The sequence below is a fragment of the Sinohyriopsis cumingii genome, chromosome 1, assembly GCF_028554795.1.
Source record: "Sinohyriopsis cumingii isolate HCF-2022 chromosome 1, ASM2855479v2, whole genome shotgun sequence".
NCBI lineage: Eukaryota > Metazoa > Mollusca > Bivalvia > Unionida > Unionidae > Sinohyriopsis > Sinohyriopsis cumingii.
Window position 1 is genome coordinate 40,816,937 of NC_142961.1, and position 21,043 is coordinate 40,837,979.

General features: G+C 35.5%; 1 protein-coding gene across 1 annotated transcript; it reads left to right on the forward strand.

Annotated features, from left to right (window-relative positions):
* Positions 1 to 18,802: 18,802 nt before the first annotated feature.
* LOC149806760 (uncharacterized) lies at positions 18,803 to 20,930 on the forward strand. Its single transcript, XM_089978904.1, has one exon. It carries the CDS (start codon positions 19,283 to 19,285, stop codon positions 19,766 to 19,768), a length of 486 nt encoding a protein of 161 aa, XP_089835030.1. The 5' UTR covers positions 18,803 to 19,282; the 3' UTR covers positions 19,769 to 20,930.
* Positions 20,931 to 21,043: the final 113 nt, after the last annotated feature.

The following is a 21,043-nucleotide window of genomic DNA, read 5'->3' on the forward strand; positions in this document are numbered from 1 at the left end:
CGAATTCACACAATCGACTATTATGATCAAGAAATGAAAAATGTAATTGAAAGGTAAGAGGGTCTCAATTAGTGTGTCAGATGTCATTTTGTTGGCGTCAAGTTATTAACTGTAATTATTCCGTATGTGTTGAGCTCAGACAGCGTGCAGTTGCCATACAATAACTTAAAAGAGAGAGAGATATACCGATAGTCATTCAGTCACCATATGTCCTATTTCGATTTGTATATTATTTATCAGCTATGTGAATTTGCATCTCAGAGTTTAGTATACATTAGACAAAACTTCCAAGTTTAACTCACCGCTCTGAAAACTGCTCTGACAGTGGAGACCTCCACGTGTCCTTTGTTAAAATCGGTTGTTAAAAATGAACGAGTGCAAACAGGTAAATAGCGATCTGTATTCATCCAAATATTTACCGAATCTGAGATTATTATAAACGCTTTCAGTTACACTGCCTAATTGAGAGGCTAAGTCTAGGTCGATTGGACTGATTTGGCCCAATCGGGCCCCACACTCACAGGGACTCGAACATTAGCAATTTTTTAAAAAAATTATCTTTAGAGAGAAATTACTTTTAAAGCGATGGAAGAAAATTGTAAATTCAATATCTTAAAAAACTTTTTAAAAGTTTATTTCCAAATGCCGTGCTCACAAGGATCCGCGCGTAAATCATGTGCGGGGCCCAAAGCAGCATGCGGGGCCCAAGGCAGCAAGCGATCAGCGCGAGGCCCAAAGCAACAAAATTGCGTTGCGAAGCTGATTTGCTTAATGAGGCCAGGGCCTGGGACCAGCCACAAATTATGGAAATCTAGCCGTTCCTGGACGAAGTAAAACACGTATAAATAAAGAAACGACTACACCAAAAAGTAGCAAATTCATCGACTGTAACTGCAGCCAAACATATTTTGGCATATCCAGGAACTAAAACATCGATTAGTCTATTTATATTTAAAGGTTATAGGTCATAATAAAATACACATGCAAAAAAACCTGTTTCAGTATAATTTAGTCAAATGAAATCAACAACAGTTTCACGGCAAAGTGATAACTTTTAGTGTCTGACTTACTAATAGTTGAATTCAACGCATGACCAAGCTGCTTCTTCTGTTTATGTCGAACGTAAGCTTGACTGTGTTTGTAAACGCAAGCCATAATACAGCTGTCAAACTTCACTATGTCGTAAAATATGTGCATGATTCATATACATATTAATGACTGTTGATATTTTGACCATAATGATAACATGAAGAATAAACGGTCATACATACATACATGCATACATACATACATACATACATACATACATACATGTATACACACACATACATGCATACACACACACATACATACATACATACGTACATACATACATACATACAAACATACATACATACATACACATACATACATATAGACATACATGCATATAGACATACATACATAAAGACAAACATACATACATACATACATACATACATGTCTCTCTCTCGCACACACACACACACACACACACACACATCAACACACAACATACATTATATCAGGTAAGAATGATGTGGTAACATTGAAAGAATTCAGTCTGCACTTGGTGCACTAGACTTCGCAATACTTCGCCGCTGTCGTAATTCACATTTAAGAAAGCAAAATATTCTCATCCCTTGTACGTTTGATTTGATTTTCAGACTGAAAGGGAAGTTGAAGAATTTGTTTTTTATTTTGTTAACTTTAACATATGTACAAAATTTGCATCCGCGTGTTCGAATCGCAAACTACCATGGCCTCCATGTTCTTTATGTTACATTTAGTTGGTTCCTCACTAAAAAGTAGTCAGTGGAGTAGTTTATTGAGAAATATTTACAGCTGATCGTTATCACATAACACTAAATATTTAATATTGATTGTAGTTATAAGTATTCATGTATTCTCAGGCGCACCCAAACGCGAACACAAACACACGCAAGTACACATGAGCCTCGTACGAATACATATTTAGTAGAATAAATGGGTCACGAAGACTCAAGAAAGCGTAGAGAAGACAACCCCATCTACATGTAACCCGCGATACTCCAACGTCACAATTGATTCCCCTCACAAGTATTAACTTCATGTTTGTAACCCGCGATACTCAACGTCACAATTGATTCCCCTCACAAGTATTAACTTCATGTTTGTAACCCGCGATACTCCAACGTCACAATTGATTCCCTTCACAAGTATTAACTTCTTGTTTGTAACCCGCGATATTCCAACGTCACAATTGATTCCCCTCACAAGTATTAACTTCATGTTTGTAACCCGCGATACTCCAACGTCACAATTGATTCCCCTCACAAGTATTAACTTCATGTTTGTAACCCGCGATACTCCAACGTCACAATTGATACCCCTCACAAGTATTTAACTTCATGTCAAACGATTTGAGGCAAATGCTATACATGCTTCAAGTCTCAAAAGTATAACTGAATTTCTTATGGTATGTTAGCATTTCAAACAGTTCTATGCAAAGCAATTTGTCGACTCAACATTTTACTTCAACGCCCCATGTTTCCATGGCTGCGTAAGGCATTGGCGTCAGTGCCGGATTACCAAATAGGCAGTGTGGGTACCGGCCTAGGGGCCGCACGTCAACGGATCAAAATAATATTAATAAAACATATTAGGAGATAATTTGCGAGGGAGGACCCAAGATTCTGACTGCTTAAGGGCCTAAGGACCTCCACAGGGTTTAATCTGGCACTGATTGACGTATATAAATGAAGGTGAGACATTGAAAGTAAACAAAACATTTAAATGTTTTGCAAGTTAAACAATTGCTTACAGAACTTGGTCCATCAAAGCTCAAATATTAGAATCTGTTTCTCGAAAAGGCTACGTGTTCTTTACATTACTCATTGTTTAAACCAGTAATATCGTAAACTCGCCTTTGTATAAAAGTAAATTATGTTTCAAAGTGACATATTTGTTTCTAGACACATTTTAATCATAATGCCAACTTCTTCATGACCTGATGGTAGCGTTTGATGTTAGCATTTCATTTGATTAGCATTTGATGTTAGCATTTCATTTGACGTTAGCATTTCTTTCGTTTATTTTTCTTTATTTTCTGAACAGCGTGCACTAAAAAAAATCAATGTATGTAATATGTTACCTCCTAAAGAAAAGTAGCTCCAAATAACTAACAAAGTTACTTTTAGGGATAAACCATATGTTATTATACCCCAGTTTAAAACCTCGTGTCATCCTTAGGAAATATTTCCAGAATAAGACCCGAGTTTGACACTAATTAGTAAGGTCAAGAACCTGTCGGACAAAATGTTTGTTTTAACAGTTTGTTTGCTTAGGTATATCATAATGCACTTTAGAATAATATTGCTTTGTTCACAATAAAATCAACTTTCAAACTTCCTCACCTAAACAGAACACCATTTATTAGTGTATTAATGCAACTGAGAACGATCTAGATCCAGAAATGCCCTCGCAAAATACGCCGCAAATATGTACACTGTGTGCCTTATGTACCGGCATATTTTAACCTGCCCAATTCACACATGGTAGTCCACTGTACAGAAAATGCAGTAATAGTCTAGTGCAACAGATTAGTCCGTGTGTGTACACAGGAATAATTCAGTACACTCCCTGGGATAGGATACAATGATCTCTCTCTCTCTCCCACCCTGTTAGCTACTTGGATAATTTAGATACAGTGTATCCCAATGGCCTTAATACTAAGTCATTGTATAAACTTGTATAAAATTTTAATATAAATTAATTGATATGTTGCATGCATACATACATACATACATACATACATACATACATACATACATACATACATACTCAGACTGTTTAACACATAGTTTTTATTCTATTTGAAATAGTTTAGAGAGAAAGAAGAAGAAATAATTCGCTCATATTGGTTCAGACGATGCACCTTTCATTTGCTTCACGTAAAGAAAGTCCCAGTTAAATTAATAATGGGCATTTCTATAGATAGCAGTATTTAAAAAATTGTTTTACAAATTATAATTCAAAGAGCAACTATCCTTCCAAATCAATCGGTCATTCGACACACACAACACCATTTTTCAATACTGGATGTAAGAAGGAATTTCCTGTTTGTCAAATTTAGTTAACTGATTGTATGTTAGACGATAATAGTTAAAATTGTCCCCCCTAAAGTGTGTACGTTTCACTACAAATCATTCCATTTGATGGGTATTCATGTGAAGGGATGATTTAAGGATCAGATATTCCACGTTTACTGTAATATACTTGTGACCGGCTATGTGCATTTTTTTATTTGGAACAGTAGACATAGAAAATGTTAATTTATAGTTTGGAACAGTAGACATAGAAAACGTTAATTTACAGTCGGTTGGATAACGTTCTGTTCGTCTGGGACACCAGCATAGGACCACGTTTTTCTTTAAGCAGAGATTAGTTTATTTACTTCTATAAGTCAATATTTAAACCACGCTTGTCATAGGGTGGGGCCTATATTACATGTTCCGAAACCCTGGATCCATTGACCGAAACCCTTAGTTTTATTTGTAACAAGCTCACGCTTTAATAGAATGGGCCATATTTCGACGGACCTGACCTTTTTCTCAATGTCATTTGGGGTTATTTGGAACAATGAGAATCGCATACAATGAATGATATGAGAAAATGATGTCATATCAGAAATATAAAACTGCAGAGGGTACTATAAAATGTACTAACCATGTGATAAATCATGAGGCTGTATGGTCGTGACACCATCGCGAATGTTTATGGGGTTATGCAAATGGCACACCGAAAGTACTCACACAAGCTGAATTTCAAACATTTTGCATAAGATTATATAATAAAAAATAACAGACCGTTGTTTCAGTGAATCTGAAGTCTTTTGAGCCAGTAATCCTATTATAGTGACCTCCCCTTCCTTACAGTCAATATTAAGTTTACTATTTCGTTAAATTTAATATCAACAAAGATCAATAATTGTGTAATATTCTAAATCCATTCCCAACAATAATTCAAAACAAACAAAATGTAATTGCATTTTATCACTAGTGTGCAGAGCTAACCTAAACATTTTTAGGTGCCATCGCAAAAGTCAGATATATGAAAAGTGTTGAACTAATGTCCATTTTGAGTTAACTGAATGAAAAACGCGAAATAAACAAAGACGAGTAGATACCAATTAAGTTCTTAACTAGCCTCAATAATAAGATTTTTCTTGTTTATTGCGTGTATGAATCGCAGAAAAGGGTAACATTTAAATTGCGATGTCTATAAATTGTTTGTGAAGAACATATTCAAGCCCTTCAAACATTCGTTTTCGCATATTTGTCCAACTATGTATTGATTCCTTTATCGCATAATTTTAGCGTATTATGTAAAACACATTAACCTCGTTATATAAATTGCATTAAACGCACTGTGAGCAATCGTATAATCTTACTCATAACAATCTTAACATTTCAGCTTGTTTACTCGATGTGTTGCTATTTTTGTGAAACAATGTAATTGAGCGCCTCACGATTACCTGATAGTATATTGACGCAAAGAAAACGATCAATCAAGGTAATTCATGTTGAGGCACCTGTGAAAAAATCTAACATTGCTGTTATCTGCTCAGCTGACAAATGCTGAAATGGATACCATTTTAATAAAATATGGAGTTGTCAAGCGTAAACTAAAACCGCAATGAAGTGGTAGCATCGAATATCACATGAATTTCATACGTGAAAGTGGCTATATTGTTATAATTGCATGCCCTCGGTAGTTACTGTACATGGTAATAATGTGAACCCAAATCACGGAAAAATCAAAATCAGGAAAATTATGTCCTTGTTTTTGGCTTGAAAATGTAATTTTGGCATAGTATACTAAACGTAATATTTTTCCATTCATTTTTAGCTTTCGCTGCATGTCATACACCAAACAATAATTTAACATACCGATATGCTTGTAATTCAAGATTTCTATGTAAATTGTACTTCACTTCCATCCATTTAAACTAACCTATGCATTAAATCCTTACAGAGTCTGTCCATTATGCATTAAAGTCTTACAGAGTTTGTCCGGTATGCATTAAAGTCTTACAGAGTCTATCCGGTATGCATTTAAAGTCTTACATAGTCTGTCCGGTATGCATTAGAGTCTTACAGTGTCTGTCCAGTATACATTAAAGTCTTTCAGAGTCTGTCCGGTATGCATTAAAGCCTTACAGAGTCTGTCCGGTATACATTAAAGTCTTACAGAGTCTATCCACTATGCATCAAAGTCTTTCAGAGAGTCTATCCAGTATACATTAAAGTCTTACAGAGTCTGTCCATTATGGATTAAAGCAGTGGTCTCAAACTCAAACCACCCTGAGGGCCGCATGAGGCCATTTTCGATGGCCCAAAGGCCGCATCACCTTTGATCACTCTCATTACACTTTATAATGCTAATCATTTTGCGGGCCACAGGATACGGCATGGCGGGCTGCATGCGGCCCGCAGGCCGCTTGTTTGAGACCCTTGCATTAAAGTCTCAGAGTCTATCCAGTATGCATTAAAGTCTTACCGAGTATGTCCAGTATGCATTGAAGTCTTACAGAGTCTATCCAGTATACATTAAAGTCTTACAGAGTCTATCCAGTATGCATTAAAGTCTTACAGAGTCTATCCAGTATGCATTAAAGTCTTACAGAGTCTATCCAGTATGCATTAAAGTCTTACAGAGTCTATCTAGTATGCATTAAAGTCTTACAGAGTCTATCCACTATGCATTAAAGTCTTACAGAGTCTATCCAGTATGCATTAAAGTCTTACAGAGTCTATCCACTATGCATTAAAGTCTTACAGAGTCTATCCAGTATGCATTAAAGTCTTACAGAGTCTATCCAGTATGCATTAAAATCTTACAGTACACTTAAATCAGACAGTACTGTCCAAAATCTCCTCAGTAGTATAATCAGCCATCTTTAATGTTTCAACGAGTGCTTTGGATTTGCTACTTCATCTTCACAAGGCATTTTACATTTTTGAATATGTTTTGATTTGCTGTATTATACCTTGCATTTGTCCAATGAAAGCATCTGCACTGTTGATTAAGGAAAAAAAAGAGACACAATGAATGACGTCTAAATGACCTGAATATCTTGACTCACAAAAAAGAGGTTTCGTGAAGATTAGCCACCTTCCGAGGAGGTCCGTTGCTGGAACTTCTTTCAGTGTGTGTGTGTGTGTGTGTGTGTGTGTGTGTGTGATAGTTGGATTTTTAACGTAGCTTTAACAATGTTTCACTAATATCGCTACGATGTCTGCATTGTTGCCATTTATAGTGACGTCTAGCACTGGGGCATCATGCCGCAGACATGTAGCATGATGTTCCACCCAGTCACATTATCCTGACACCAGGCCGACCAATCCTAACACTAACCTCTTAATGTTGAACGTCAAGGGAGGCAGCTGTTAGTACCATTTTTGTTATAAGTCTTTGGTATGACTCGGTCAGGGTTCGAGCCCACGACCTCCCGCATCAGAGGCGGACGCTTGAGTGTATTGTGAATTTAGCTAAAGTTTTCATCGTTGTACTATCTTTGTTTCATTTTTATGGTACTGAGTCTATTGCTTTCTGTTGCATTTGATATTTTACATTTCTGTATGATGTTTCTTCTTCTATATACAACTTATCCGTGTACACAGTATGATACGGCTGTCACAAACTCCTCCTTCTGAAAACTCAGTTCATTCTTTGAAACTTCAGTAAGAATGTGATTGTTATTTGAAATCTTTTATTTAAGCATTTGGATATATTTAGTCTCTTTATTCCGTCCAAACACAAAGATGTTTCCTTGCAAAGTCATCATCGTCGAGTTGTAAAAATAAATGCTGAAGTTGAAAGGAATTCATGGTTTACAGTTACAAATTATCAGACAATTAAATCAAAGAAACAGGACAAAACCATGGCTGTATTTATAACACAATCCCCGTGATGTTTTAAGCTCTTCCTCCTAATAAAGATGCGTAAACGTCGCGGGTTCGATCCCCGGCCGAGTCATACCAAATACTTATAAAAATGGTGCTTGCAGCTTCCTCGCCTGGCGCTCAGCATTAAGATGCGCCAAATTGTTGAGGTTAATGTTAGGACTAGTCGGCCTGATGTCAAGATAATGTGACTGGGTGAGATATGCTGCTGCATGTCTGGGGCATGATGTCTTGGTGCTAGACATCACTATAAACTGCCACACTGCAGACATCGTAGCGATATGACTGAGAAAAAAATGTTAAAGCTACGTTAAAAATCCAAATCACACACACACACATCCTCCCACCCAAACATCCACACCCTACACATATACACACCACCCACCCACCCACATACACACACACACATACACACACACTACATTTAACTGTCACAGTAGCATATAATGAGCATGAAGAGTTTGTTTAAGATGTCAATGGGTCCACATACGAGCATGCATATTGGAGAAATTACAAAAGTAATTATTCTTGTTTTGCTTATTATACAAATACAAGGATATAGCTTTTACCTGACAGACTTAAACACTGTACCAACAAAGGTACAATAAAGCTAATAGCTCCAACTACTTAACAAATTCAGCAAATTAACTTAACTCCTGTACCATATTTCTTATAAACAGAGTCGGATTTGCCATTTTCACTTTTAATAAACTTTGGAAGAATCAAGGATGAGCATATTATTGAACTTGACACCACACATATTCTCTGTCTGTCTGTCTATATGTCTGTCTGTCTGTCTCTGTCTCTGTCTCTCTCTCTCTCTCTCTCTCTCTCTCTCTCCCAATTTATGGTCCAAAGTTGCATACATCAGACTTTACCAGGTAAGATAATTTTAATTGTGTCATCGACTTTCATTTTTGGACATATTGTCATCTGACATTATACCAGTTGGCTACAGTGTAAAACTTAGATACGCATGTTTTAGGCCAATAAATCGGCACCTCACTCGTGATGATATCGATTGACATTTTAGGGTACGATATCACTTATTCATTAAAACATGCAAAACTTAGGCTGCACACATCGGTGTACATTTTAGACACTTACAGTCGACTGAAGGATTCCTTTGGTGGCATGAACATTATACTTCCGGAGCTAATCCACATGGATTAGCAAAACCATCTGTCCTTCGGCAATTTGAATTTCGCGCTAAATATGGTTGTTACCCATTACTGGTATGTACCTAAGTGTACACAGGTTTGTTCCGTAAAGATTTGTATGCCTCAAAATTGCACATTTTAATAAACAGGTGATATCAGACTCACATATCATGCATCAGTATCAACACAGATTGGGTGGGGGTGATATAAAGTACTACGCATGTGTCTCAAGCGTGCAAATTTATTCAATTTTTCTAAATATTTTTCTAACCTTTGATTCGACGAATGTTAGTTTTTTTGTGTTTGAAAGTACTAGTTTTATAAGAATTTGTCTATTATTCTTAAAGTATATAAGTAAAGTATAGTTATCTATCTATCTGTCTATCTATCTCCGTATCTATCTATCTATCTATATATCTATCTATGTTTCTATGTATATATCTATCTATCTATCTATCTATCTCTGTATCTATCTATCCATTCATCCATCCATCCATCCATCCATCCATCTATCTATCTATGTTTCTATCTATGTATCTATCTATCTCTCTCTCTATCTCTATCTCTCTCTCTCTCTCTCTCTCTCTCTCTCTCTCTCTCTCTCTCTATATATATATATATATATATATATATATATATATATATCCATCCATCCATCCATCCATCCATCTATCTATCTATCTATCTATCTATCTATCTATCTATCTATCTATCATGTTCAATCTTATATGTAATTAACTACTTCATATTTTAAGTACGTAGGAGTAGAAACAAACGCTACGCTACACTTATAAGCAAGTTTATACATGAACTGTATAAACTCTAAAGACTGAAAGTTACATGTCATGATATTGTAAAGTCCATAACATGGCTCTTATTCTGAAATTTAGTAGGTGATGGATATGACAGTCAAGCCAAGCTTTTCACCAAGTGAAACTGAAACAAATCATGCTGATGATTGCAGTTAGAGCGATATTGTTATGTATATTTGATTTAATTCATATTTGATTTAATTTAATTGTTTGTAAGTTTTAAGTTTTTTATATTTTCTTTACATGTCAATGTAATGTAATTTTGTTTACTAGGAATTTGATATTTTCCAGAAAATTCAGTTGACTTGACTCTTTTCGTTGACGCCTAATAATAGAAACACTGTTTCTATTGTTGACTTAGTTCCTGGCCTTCATTGGGGATCAGGTAAACAACCTTTTTAAAATTCATTTTTGGTGTGTAAATGGTGGTGGTGAAATCGAGGCTGTACTGTGCTACGTGTCATTTGATTTGTAGATATTTTCTAAATCTTTCTAGAATGTGATCACCTTACCCTCATCCTGGAATCTGTTTTGCGTATCGAGTTACTGTATAATCTTTGTTTATAGAGATTTTTCTCACTTTGGGCTTAGAACACTTGATGTCAAGGTGTTCGTTTGTTTGTGACCAGTTTGGGAATTACATTATAATTTTCATTCAGATTATTTGGATTTTAAACGCTAATTATTTATTTTCTGGAAAAATATAAATACTCATACAGAATTCTTGGACAAAGACATTTCTTTACATTTTATTCGGAATTCAAACACTGGAATATTATTTTCTGTGGTTCACAAAGGAATGTAAACATCAGCACTATACTGACTACAGTATACGTCATTGCCTTTCATTTTTGATTCTTCGTCGGGAATCGAACTTTCATTAGAACATTTCATTATTATGACTTCTAAAATTTAATTCGTGGATTATTCTTGGATTATTTTTGGATTTGTTTCTTAAAACCGTAAGTTCTTATTTTTTCATTTTTACAGAGTTTTTCCAGGGAAAAAATTATTTGTTAAATTTTTCAAACTTTGTTTTCACTCTTTCTTATGTTACTTTTTATTCGAGCCTAAACTCGTAACATAAGAATATTGAGAACGCTTGCGCAAACAGCTGAAATAATGATCTTTGGACATTTACCAATATCCCATGATCACTATTACCGATATCCTATGATCTCTATTACTGATATCAAATGATCTCTATTACCGCTATCCAGTGATCTATATTGCCTATATGAAATGATCCTTATTACCAATATCTGATTATCTCTATTACCGATTTCCTATGACCTTTATGTCAAATACATAATTTAGCTGGATTCGAGTGGTCTCGGTCCAGTCATTCTCAAACCTTAAAAGAAAGAAAGAAAGAAAGAAAGAAAGAAAGAAAGAAAGAAAGAAAGAAAGAAAGAAAGAGAGAAAGGAAGGAAGGAAGGAAGGATGGAAGGAAGGAAGGAAGGGAGGGAGGAAGGAAGGAAGGAAGGAAGGAAGAAAATAAAAAAATTGATTTTGAAATATCTGGGGGAAAAATCAGGCCCTGTCCAGTCTTTAAGAGAATACCAACAGTTGTCTACGCGTTCTAATTTACGAACAAAATCACGACTTTCACCAAAGCATTCTGAAGTACCATATGAAAGATTACGCACCAGTCAAAAAATCTGATTAAGTTGGTCCCCTGTGATGATGTAATTCCAACCGATAATGTACTGAGTACATTCTATCCAAGGAACCAATCATGCATCAGCCAGTCATCATTGATGGGGTAGGGGTTGTAAGAATGATGTGTGGAGTTCAGGAAATATTTTAATCGGAATAAAAATGACTGTATATTCCGAAAGAATAAAAACCCAACTAGTCTGTTTCTTTAAAGGGTAAATATATAAATAATTCGATAATCTTTCTGTTGAAAAGTTTCCTTATTCTTTTTAAACGATAATGTGTTTCGAAAGAGCGTTCTTTAAAACATGATGATTGCAACTAATGGTGGTACAATGATTAGCGTGCCGGGTTTGCGTTTAGATGGGTGCATGTTCGAATCATGCCCATACTATGGAGAGTCGGCCGTTGTGATATGTCTCTAGACAAAACATTTTGTACTTGGCACGATATAATCTCTGAAGTACTGATGTGAAGTTAGACACAACTCGGCCATTTCAAGCATATTTTTCAACAATATGTACCATACCCGATCTACATGTAAGGGATATAGACACTGTTTACACGATGGCGTATTTACCTGATAAATAATTAGCTGGGTAGGTTAAAGTTTCCTTTAGATAGACCAATCATATATTTAATTAATGTATGCACATTTCCCAAAACAGTGACCCGTGCCTTTGATCTTTTGCACACTTTACCCATCCTACCCACTACGCCACATGTTACATTTTGTCTCAGACATTCAAGTTTATTTGATGACATAATGTTTATAAAAAAATTACGAAACAAATAATTTGTATTACAGCTAGATTTAGAAGTGACTTTGATCCATTAAAGAAAATACAAAATGGCGATCTTTCCTTAATTAAGGTTTATTTCCCTGTAAAGTTTAATTTACGATGAAATTATCGTGTCTGTGTAAAAAGTCAGACTGAAAGGCGTGAATCTTTCCTAAATACCTTATGTAAAGATATTGTTCCTTTTAAGTTTTCAATAATTGTACTTTGCATTTTCGTTTCTCTGTATGATTACAAATGTGGAAATTTTAAATAAAGCTTGTGTACAATGTGAAAAGGCTGAAAATTTTATTTAAAAAGGCGGGGCTTCAACGTACGTAGGAGTTTCCTGGACTCTAATAGAGACTGACTACGAGTATAACGCTCCCGTGATACATCTAAATGTTACTGTTGGATAGAAATGGCATGTTGTTGTAGTAGAGTTTAACGCCATTTTCAGCACAAGCTATGCCAGTATTAATGGTGGAGGAAGAACCCGGGAAAACCCCAGAAAGAACCACCGACCCATGAGAAACTACTGGCAAGCCTTCTCACATAACCATATTAGCCAAATCCGAGACTCGAACCCACGCAGACAGAGGTGAAATGGCAGTGATCCATAACGGTGAGCGCTTTAGACCACTCGGCCACTCCAGAAATGGCATGAGAGCATCGTGTGAGTTTACGTTGATGTTTTCACATTAAGTTTTGTTGTTTTCACATTAAGCTGTGGGGTTTAATGCACAAGATAGCCTATACATGGCGGCCAGTATAAATGGTAGCGGATCAACCCATGAAAACCCCGAAAACAACCATCAACCCACGAGAAGCTACTGGCAAGCTTCTCATATACCCACATTGGCCGAGCCCGAGACTCCAACCCATGCAGACAGAAGTAAGATGTCAGTGATCCGTAACGGTGAGTGCTTTAGACATTAAGTTTTCTTGATAATAATAGACTTGTTCTGCTGTTGCCGATTGGATGATGTTGTTTTAATACATAGTAATGTACTCTCCATTTGTAAAGAGCAGTTTCGATTCGCAGCTTTAGAACAACCCATAAAGCATACAATTTGTTGTTTAATGGGATCGTAGTGTATAACACAGGGAAAGGAAAGTTTATGGTTTAACATCCTCCCCCCCCCCCGCCCCCGCCCCCACCCCACCCCTTCTTTCTCTCTCTCTCTCTCTCTCTCTCTCTCTCTCTCTCTCTCTCTCGTAGAAACAAAATAATAAAAGGACGAGCCTTGTACCTATTCACTTGCTGGTAAAGATGAAATCAGGGATAATATCGATATACAATTTACATTTTTTAACGGTAAGAATAACGCAAAAGACCTAACCAAATTGCATTTTTTCTAATTACAATGGACGTATAGTAGAAGATCGAGTGATAGTTTTCCACATTAATAAGCTAAGGTTCTTCAATATTAAATATTGTAGGTGCCTCAGTGTACATTACAGTAAACAGTATGAAATCATTTCGAGTTGATTTTCATTGGCCCAGAATAATGTCTGTAATTGGTTTAAAGGTGTTGTAATCTGAACACGAAGTATGTCCAATATCCTAGAAAACAGTTAACAGTGACCGAATTTTAACGTGACACGTATTCGTTTTAGTTTAAGTCGTAGGTTAAAATATATTATAAATTGAGTACAGCTAACCTTTTTAAAATCATGGAATTGTGTGAAATGTTTAATTCCAAGATATAATAATGGCGTGCTTTTTATAGGCATAGGTGAAGATATATTGTTAGCTGAGCCAAGAAATACATGCCACCACGTATCGGTAAAACAATAGTAGGAAATAATGACACAGTGATCATGTTCGACACATGTGCATGCCATACTAAAATACATGAAAAGGGTGACTGTCAATGGATGATGTGGTCTACAAATTTCATCTCTGACAGTGAGGATGGACAGATTTTGTTTAAATCAATTTCAAAATAAGTCATGAATAGAACGTTATATTGGCCCAGTTTTTTGTTTCCTAAGTTGCACTCTTAGTAGAAGCTGGGTTACAGTCTCCTAGGTCAACGCATTATAGTATGGATGCACATTTGAAGCAATTGTTACTACATTCTGGAAAGTTGTTACCCAGTTTTATTTTCTAGCACAAGATTATACCCATATGTACACAGGGCCGGCGCCAGACCCGGCCAGACTATCTGGCGCCCGAGGCAAGATTAGATTCTGGCGCCCCCCGCCCCCCCCCCCACCGAAATATCAATTTCAAAATTTATGAACAATACATTTTTTTAAAATAATGCCCCCCTTGAAATCAGCGCCCTAGGCGGCTGCCTAGTTTGCCTATATGGTAGCGCCGGCCCTGTATGTACACACAAGGCAAACGTTTTGTAAATGTGTATTAATATATAGGAATTATAAACACAAACAGGCAGGATAGACATAGATTTTAAGCAATGTTAATATATTCTAACAGTGCTGGCACATAAATACAGCTCTGGGAGGCAATATACATCTCTCGCAAGACATACCTTGGTCCACGTTTGATAGCAATAGGTGGATAGGTAGTAGAACAAAGAGCCCAGAAACAATTTTCAACCATTCGTTTCGTTCTCAATAATTCTTGGAATGTAGGTCAAAGGTTGCATAAATTTGGCGCAAAAACTCGCTTTCATCCCACGTTCATGCATAGTTCACATCTGATGTAAATAGACGAAGAAATATAGGCATTATAGCGTGGACAAGGACGACAGGCAAATGACCACAAAGATGGACACAGCAAATGCAATATACTGAACATTTTTTGGCATGAAAGTAGAACAAAAGAAAGAATTTTTAAAAATGGATGCAACTCATGAATAATGGTTTGATTTACATTGCAACAGTAATTTTAAAAAAGTAATACATTTGTTTTCCACTTGTTGGATATGAAAAAACAAATGGTTGTTATAAAGACTTTAAAAAGAAGCAAACAAACATCCATTTGCAACAATATGTCACAATGACCTCTTTCTGAAAGGTTTGATAACGTACAATTAAATGTTTTATTTAGAAGGTGACAAAATTATTTGGTTTCTCACCTAGCTATAATCGGGACCAAGAGTCTCGTTAGTTTTAAAACACCATAAGATAAATATTTCCTCTAAATCTTTTGCAAAAATGTTTACCAGTGTATTTTGTGGGCAGATATGAAAAATGTTATTTTCTACCTGGTTACTTGTGGAAGTTAAATGGTTGCTATAGAAGCCATCAGAAACAAAACTTGCCCAAAATATTGCTAGAAAGTTTGAAAAAATATATGTTATGTTAAATGTCAGATTTTTTATATGCGTCATGTCTGACTTTGTTTGAAGTTTATAGCAGTTGCAACACTGGTCATGTTTGTAGCCTATATCATAAAAAGAGCTACCTGTACACCAACGTTTGTGTCATAATAAACTTACAAAACGTTATTTTAAATATGATTTTTTTAAAAAGAAGTATCATGTATGCATGTTCTTTTTGTATGCATTCTACATACAGTAACAATGGTGCCTCTTGCATAACAAGTAGATGCAATAACACGAGAAAGGCAGCTAAGGCGCATATATTCAGAACACCAAATATTTGAAGTTAATATCATATGGGTTGAAAGTCATATCCATAATTGTGTCATTGACTAAAAAAGCCTGTAGAATACTGACTCAAATTTTACAATTTTAATCTTGAAGGTGGCCCCAAATCGATGCGATGTAATACAACCTTGAGGCTTTAACTAATAAGCGTATCGCACAACGCATCTTACGCCAATCTCTTGACCTTTTCCCCAGCAGTGATCTTGACCTTGGAGCTTTAATCTTACCGGATACTTGATAAGGTCAGGAGCTGGTAAAATATCATCAAAATTTATGAATGGATTAAAATGCACAAGATTTGCCAACCAGACTATTTCATTTTCAGCACGTAAACAGCTTCTGAGCTACAGCAGCTCAACCATACAAATGATCTTACTTTTGAAATCTTAAAATGCATTATATAATATGACCTCGAAATTTGGATCATAATAGTGCGTTATGTGATATGACCTTGAAATTTGAATCATAAAATTGTGTTATGTGTATGGCCTTGATATCTGGATCATAAAAGTGCGTTATGGGTTATGACCTTGAAATTGGGATCGTAAAAGTGTCTTATGTGATATGACCTTGATATTTCGATCAAAGAAGTGTGTTATGTGATATGACGCATGAATATATTCAGTTTCATCCCAGTATTGTTATCACAGAATTTCTGAGTTAGATCCCTAACATTTTGATTAATAATGTTGACCTTTGGTCTTACCATTGGTGGAAAAACCACCAAAACAATATCCTAGGTTCAATGGCTAGTTACAGTCATGCTTTAAAAGGGAGTAAGATTCACTTGTGTCCTTGATCTTGCTGATATGACCATGCTATTGATAGGTGTAATACATACAATATACATACTGCAGATATGATTTTACAGGGTAGAAAAAATCATTCAGTTATCTGTAACAACTAAACAATTTCTCGGTGATATTGTGGGCACGCAAAGAATGATACTGACCATAGATATGGCCTGATGAATATGTCCGTGAAAGAGCTAATTAACAATAAGTTACAATGTATAGCTATAAAAAGTTGTTACTTTGTTTCGACGTTTGAGTTAGAACTTCAAACAACTGTGATAATATTGTCTTTAACTCTGAGTTGAAAACAATGAAGGTGGTAAATCTTACATCCTTGTATGTCCTACTTTACCAATTTTCATTCCAATAATTTATATAGGACCTCAAATGGGTAACGATTTAATACTGAATTTATGAAACTAGTTGAATAATGTCCAGGTTTAGCGAGCCTTGGCGAGGAAAGCTGGGCATCATTTAACGAGTTTCATAAATTTAATATGAAATCATTATCCATTTGAGGTTCATTTTATCACATAGTTTTATTTCATTAGACATTATTTAGATAGAAAGAAGAATGAAAAATGTCGTTCATTCTGACAGACATTGCACCTTTCATTTGTTATGCGTAAAAAAATAGTCCTAAACAAAATTTAAATAGTAAAAGTATAGTATACATTTTTGATAACGCATTGTTTGATACAGTGCAAATTTCCGGTTTGATTTGGCCAACACAACACAGTGACACTACGTTTAAATTCCACAACAAAACATTACATTGCTGTGATATTTTTGTGAAAAGAATAATTACTAGATGCAGAAATACACATATTTACTGTAATGTATTTGTGACCGGATATTTGCAGTATTTGGAACATTAGGTTGTACAGAAGACGTAAACAAATCTATTTTATTCGACTTGCATCGCATATTGACCGCGTAAATATGCTGTGGTTGGATAAAGTTCTGTCAGATGGGGAGACCGGTTTATGTCTGCATGCTTCTGTGAACAAAGGTGAGTTTATTTACTTAGTAAGTTCACATTCAAGCCAAGCTTGTGTATGGGGGGGGGGATGATTCCATGCTACATGTATACCGTTCATCCATCCCCACCACCACCCTCGTTATCGTCTAAGCAACACAGGTAATTTTACTTGTTGTTATTGTTCTTGTCTTGGGAGTTTTGCCATTTTGCATGTTATGGTATGTTACACATGACATAACAAACCCATATGGGGGTAAATTGGCAATATTGAAATAGACGAGACCATTTTTTTTCCAATTCCCTTTCGCGAGTCGATCCAAAAATGTTCAATGAAAACAAAAGAATCAAGAAGGCGGGGTTCAAAAAAGGTTTTCCAACGATCGCAGAAAATCGGTAAAGAGAATACTGCACAATAATTTCATGGGCTTATTTTGGACCAGTCAGAATCATATAAAGTCATATGTTCACATGTATAACATCAAAAATAATAAACTGCACACACTATAGGCAAAGTGTACCGACTATGTGATAATATTAGTTTCAGAGTTGCGGCCACACACTAAATGTACATTAACGTTGAGCTGACGTTGACCTTTAAGAACGGACAGCAGCTTATCGTCTACATATAAACTTTCTAAAAGACTGTCTTTACTAAACAGTGCAAGGAAAATTGACGAATGAATATATATATATATAAAATTGACGAATGAATATATATATATATATATATATATATATATATATATATATATATATATATATATATATATATATATATATATATGAAACTTGATTTCATATTTTGTTCCAGAAGCAATTGAGCAGTCGCTTGTATAGTTTTCACATTGGATAATTGATTGGGTAAAGGTGAGAGGCAGTGTAATCAAAAGTGTGATACCAATTACAAATAACATAAGGTAAATAACCTTACTACATAATAGCTGTTGCCCACATATAACCTTACCGAACAAAGACAGAAGGTCACGCGTGAAAAGATATACCTTGTCGTCTGCCAAAAATCGGTCAGTTAATGTGTCAATGCCAGGACTGTAATCAGTTAGCCTTCTTACGATCAGCACATGAAATTCAATCTACAAGGACCAAGGAGTACTACTACACCGCACAATAAGTCTCTATGTTGTCTTGGTATTCATGTACAGGATTGATAATGACTTCTAAATTGATGAGTCAAGGTTAATGTTTTATTTATTTATTTTATTTCAGCAACTTTCATGCTTAAAGACTGCAATTTTCCGGATATAATTAGCAGGGATTGTTCACAGTGTAGACAGTGCTAGTGACACCATGGTGAATACGAGTTCTGAAATTCAGAGTCGTGCCTTACGACATTACACAAAGAGGAAGTATCTGTTCTAACAGCAAAACGGTTGTCATAAAAGTTTTTGCAAATGTTGTCTTGGAAATAATATTCTTGTATTTGGCATTCCGATGATAACCTCTGCATGGTATGACAATTGTAACTTTTCGGATGTTACAGTCTTGGCCTTGAACATTTAACACAGTTTCAATGAAATAAATCTGCAACGCATGTGTTATTCCATGATGAATGAGCAATCGGAGGAGGAAGTTCATGACTTAGTGCTTCTGTTCGCCAATTCTAGAATTCCCCCAAGCTCAGATGCATTCGCAACCGTTCTTGGAGAAATCAATTTGCATGATATCAAATTAAATGAATCAGCGAAAAATAAAGACACAAATAAAGAGCCTCCGTCCGAAAGCAGACATGAATCGTCTAAGTCATCTGCGGACATGTCACCGAGCAGCAATAGTGCGGAGGCAAACAGCAAAGAGGTGGCCATCGAGCGCCCTCGGCAACGCGTGCGATGGATGGATGATTTTGAACAACCTCTCGCCTCTGTGCCATCCCTGGATGAGAAGCATCACGCACGACTGTATATGAAAACTACACCAAAACACGGAATTCTAAAACGTGAGGAAGATTTAGACGAAGGCATTGAAAAAGAAGGCGCAAACAAAGATCTTGAAGCTCGTAGAAGGGTGATGTCATTTTAATTATTCTATTAATTGTTTTTTTTTTAAAGTACCTGTATTATTTTGAAACGATATGCATATTCTTGGAGATGTTGACAAGGATACCGACTTTCTTGCCTTGTGATGTGCGACATTTTGTTCAAAATGGAAAGGCGTTGTGTGCAATTCAAGTTTATGGAATAGTTCTTCTAAATTATGAAGTTCTTCATGTTCGTCGATGCCACATAAGCCATAAAATAGATTTTGCCAAATTCTATACATTAACACGGACAAACAACTGAAGCAATCCTAACGTAAATTTATTTCATTGGCATTGTCAGTTTTAAAATAAAAGCAAAAACTAATGACGGTAACTTGCTATACTAAATATGAATTTTGTCAAATATTTTTTAATAGAACAACTTGAATAATGCACGTACATATTCTCTCTATTCCCTTATTATTCGTGTGATTTAATATTAGTCAACCTTGCTGCCATATATCAACTCAAAGTATGTACAATATATTATATCAACCCAGCCATTTTATTGCAATTTTATTATCATGCCTATTGTAAGAAATAAATACCATCGTCATTAAATTAATAATACATTACAAATTAGATGTGCTTTCTATCTTGTTTTCACAACATTTCCATAGTAATGTAAACAGTCCTTCATTAGATCTTCGTTAAAGTGCATGTACCTCGTAAATAAAGCTAGGCTGGGCAGTTCGGCAAGTAACTCCTTAAAAAAAAAACAATATCATGCACTATAACGTAAGTAAAACCAGCCTGCCCCCCTCCCAAATAAAAAGAAACATGAAGAAGCAATGTTTATAGTGCTGACGTAATTTACATTAGTTCATGTTTTCATGGCATTTAAATACTTATTTGCCATCTTGCTCAAGTGTATCACGTGTTATTATCTGAGAATGTACGGTATATGCAATACCTATTCTGTACAGTGGAATTTTATATTCTATCAATTTTTATCACCGCGTTTCCTGAAGTTTCGTTTGAGTTTATGATGATGAATACAAAAATGTTACCATTAATAATTATGATATTAAGACGACGATGAAGATGGTGATTATTATTATTATTATTATTAGTATTGATATTTTTGTAAGGTACTGACATCAATGATAATAAGCATCTATTACAACAAGGTACACACAGATCAAAATAAAGTCATATAGATGACGTTAGTTTTCAGTTTTTATCATAATTTTGGTACTCGAATGCTAATTGGAGAAAAAAAGGGGTGGGGCAATAATTAGTTTTATCAAGTTGAGAATATATACAAGTTACGAATT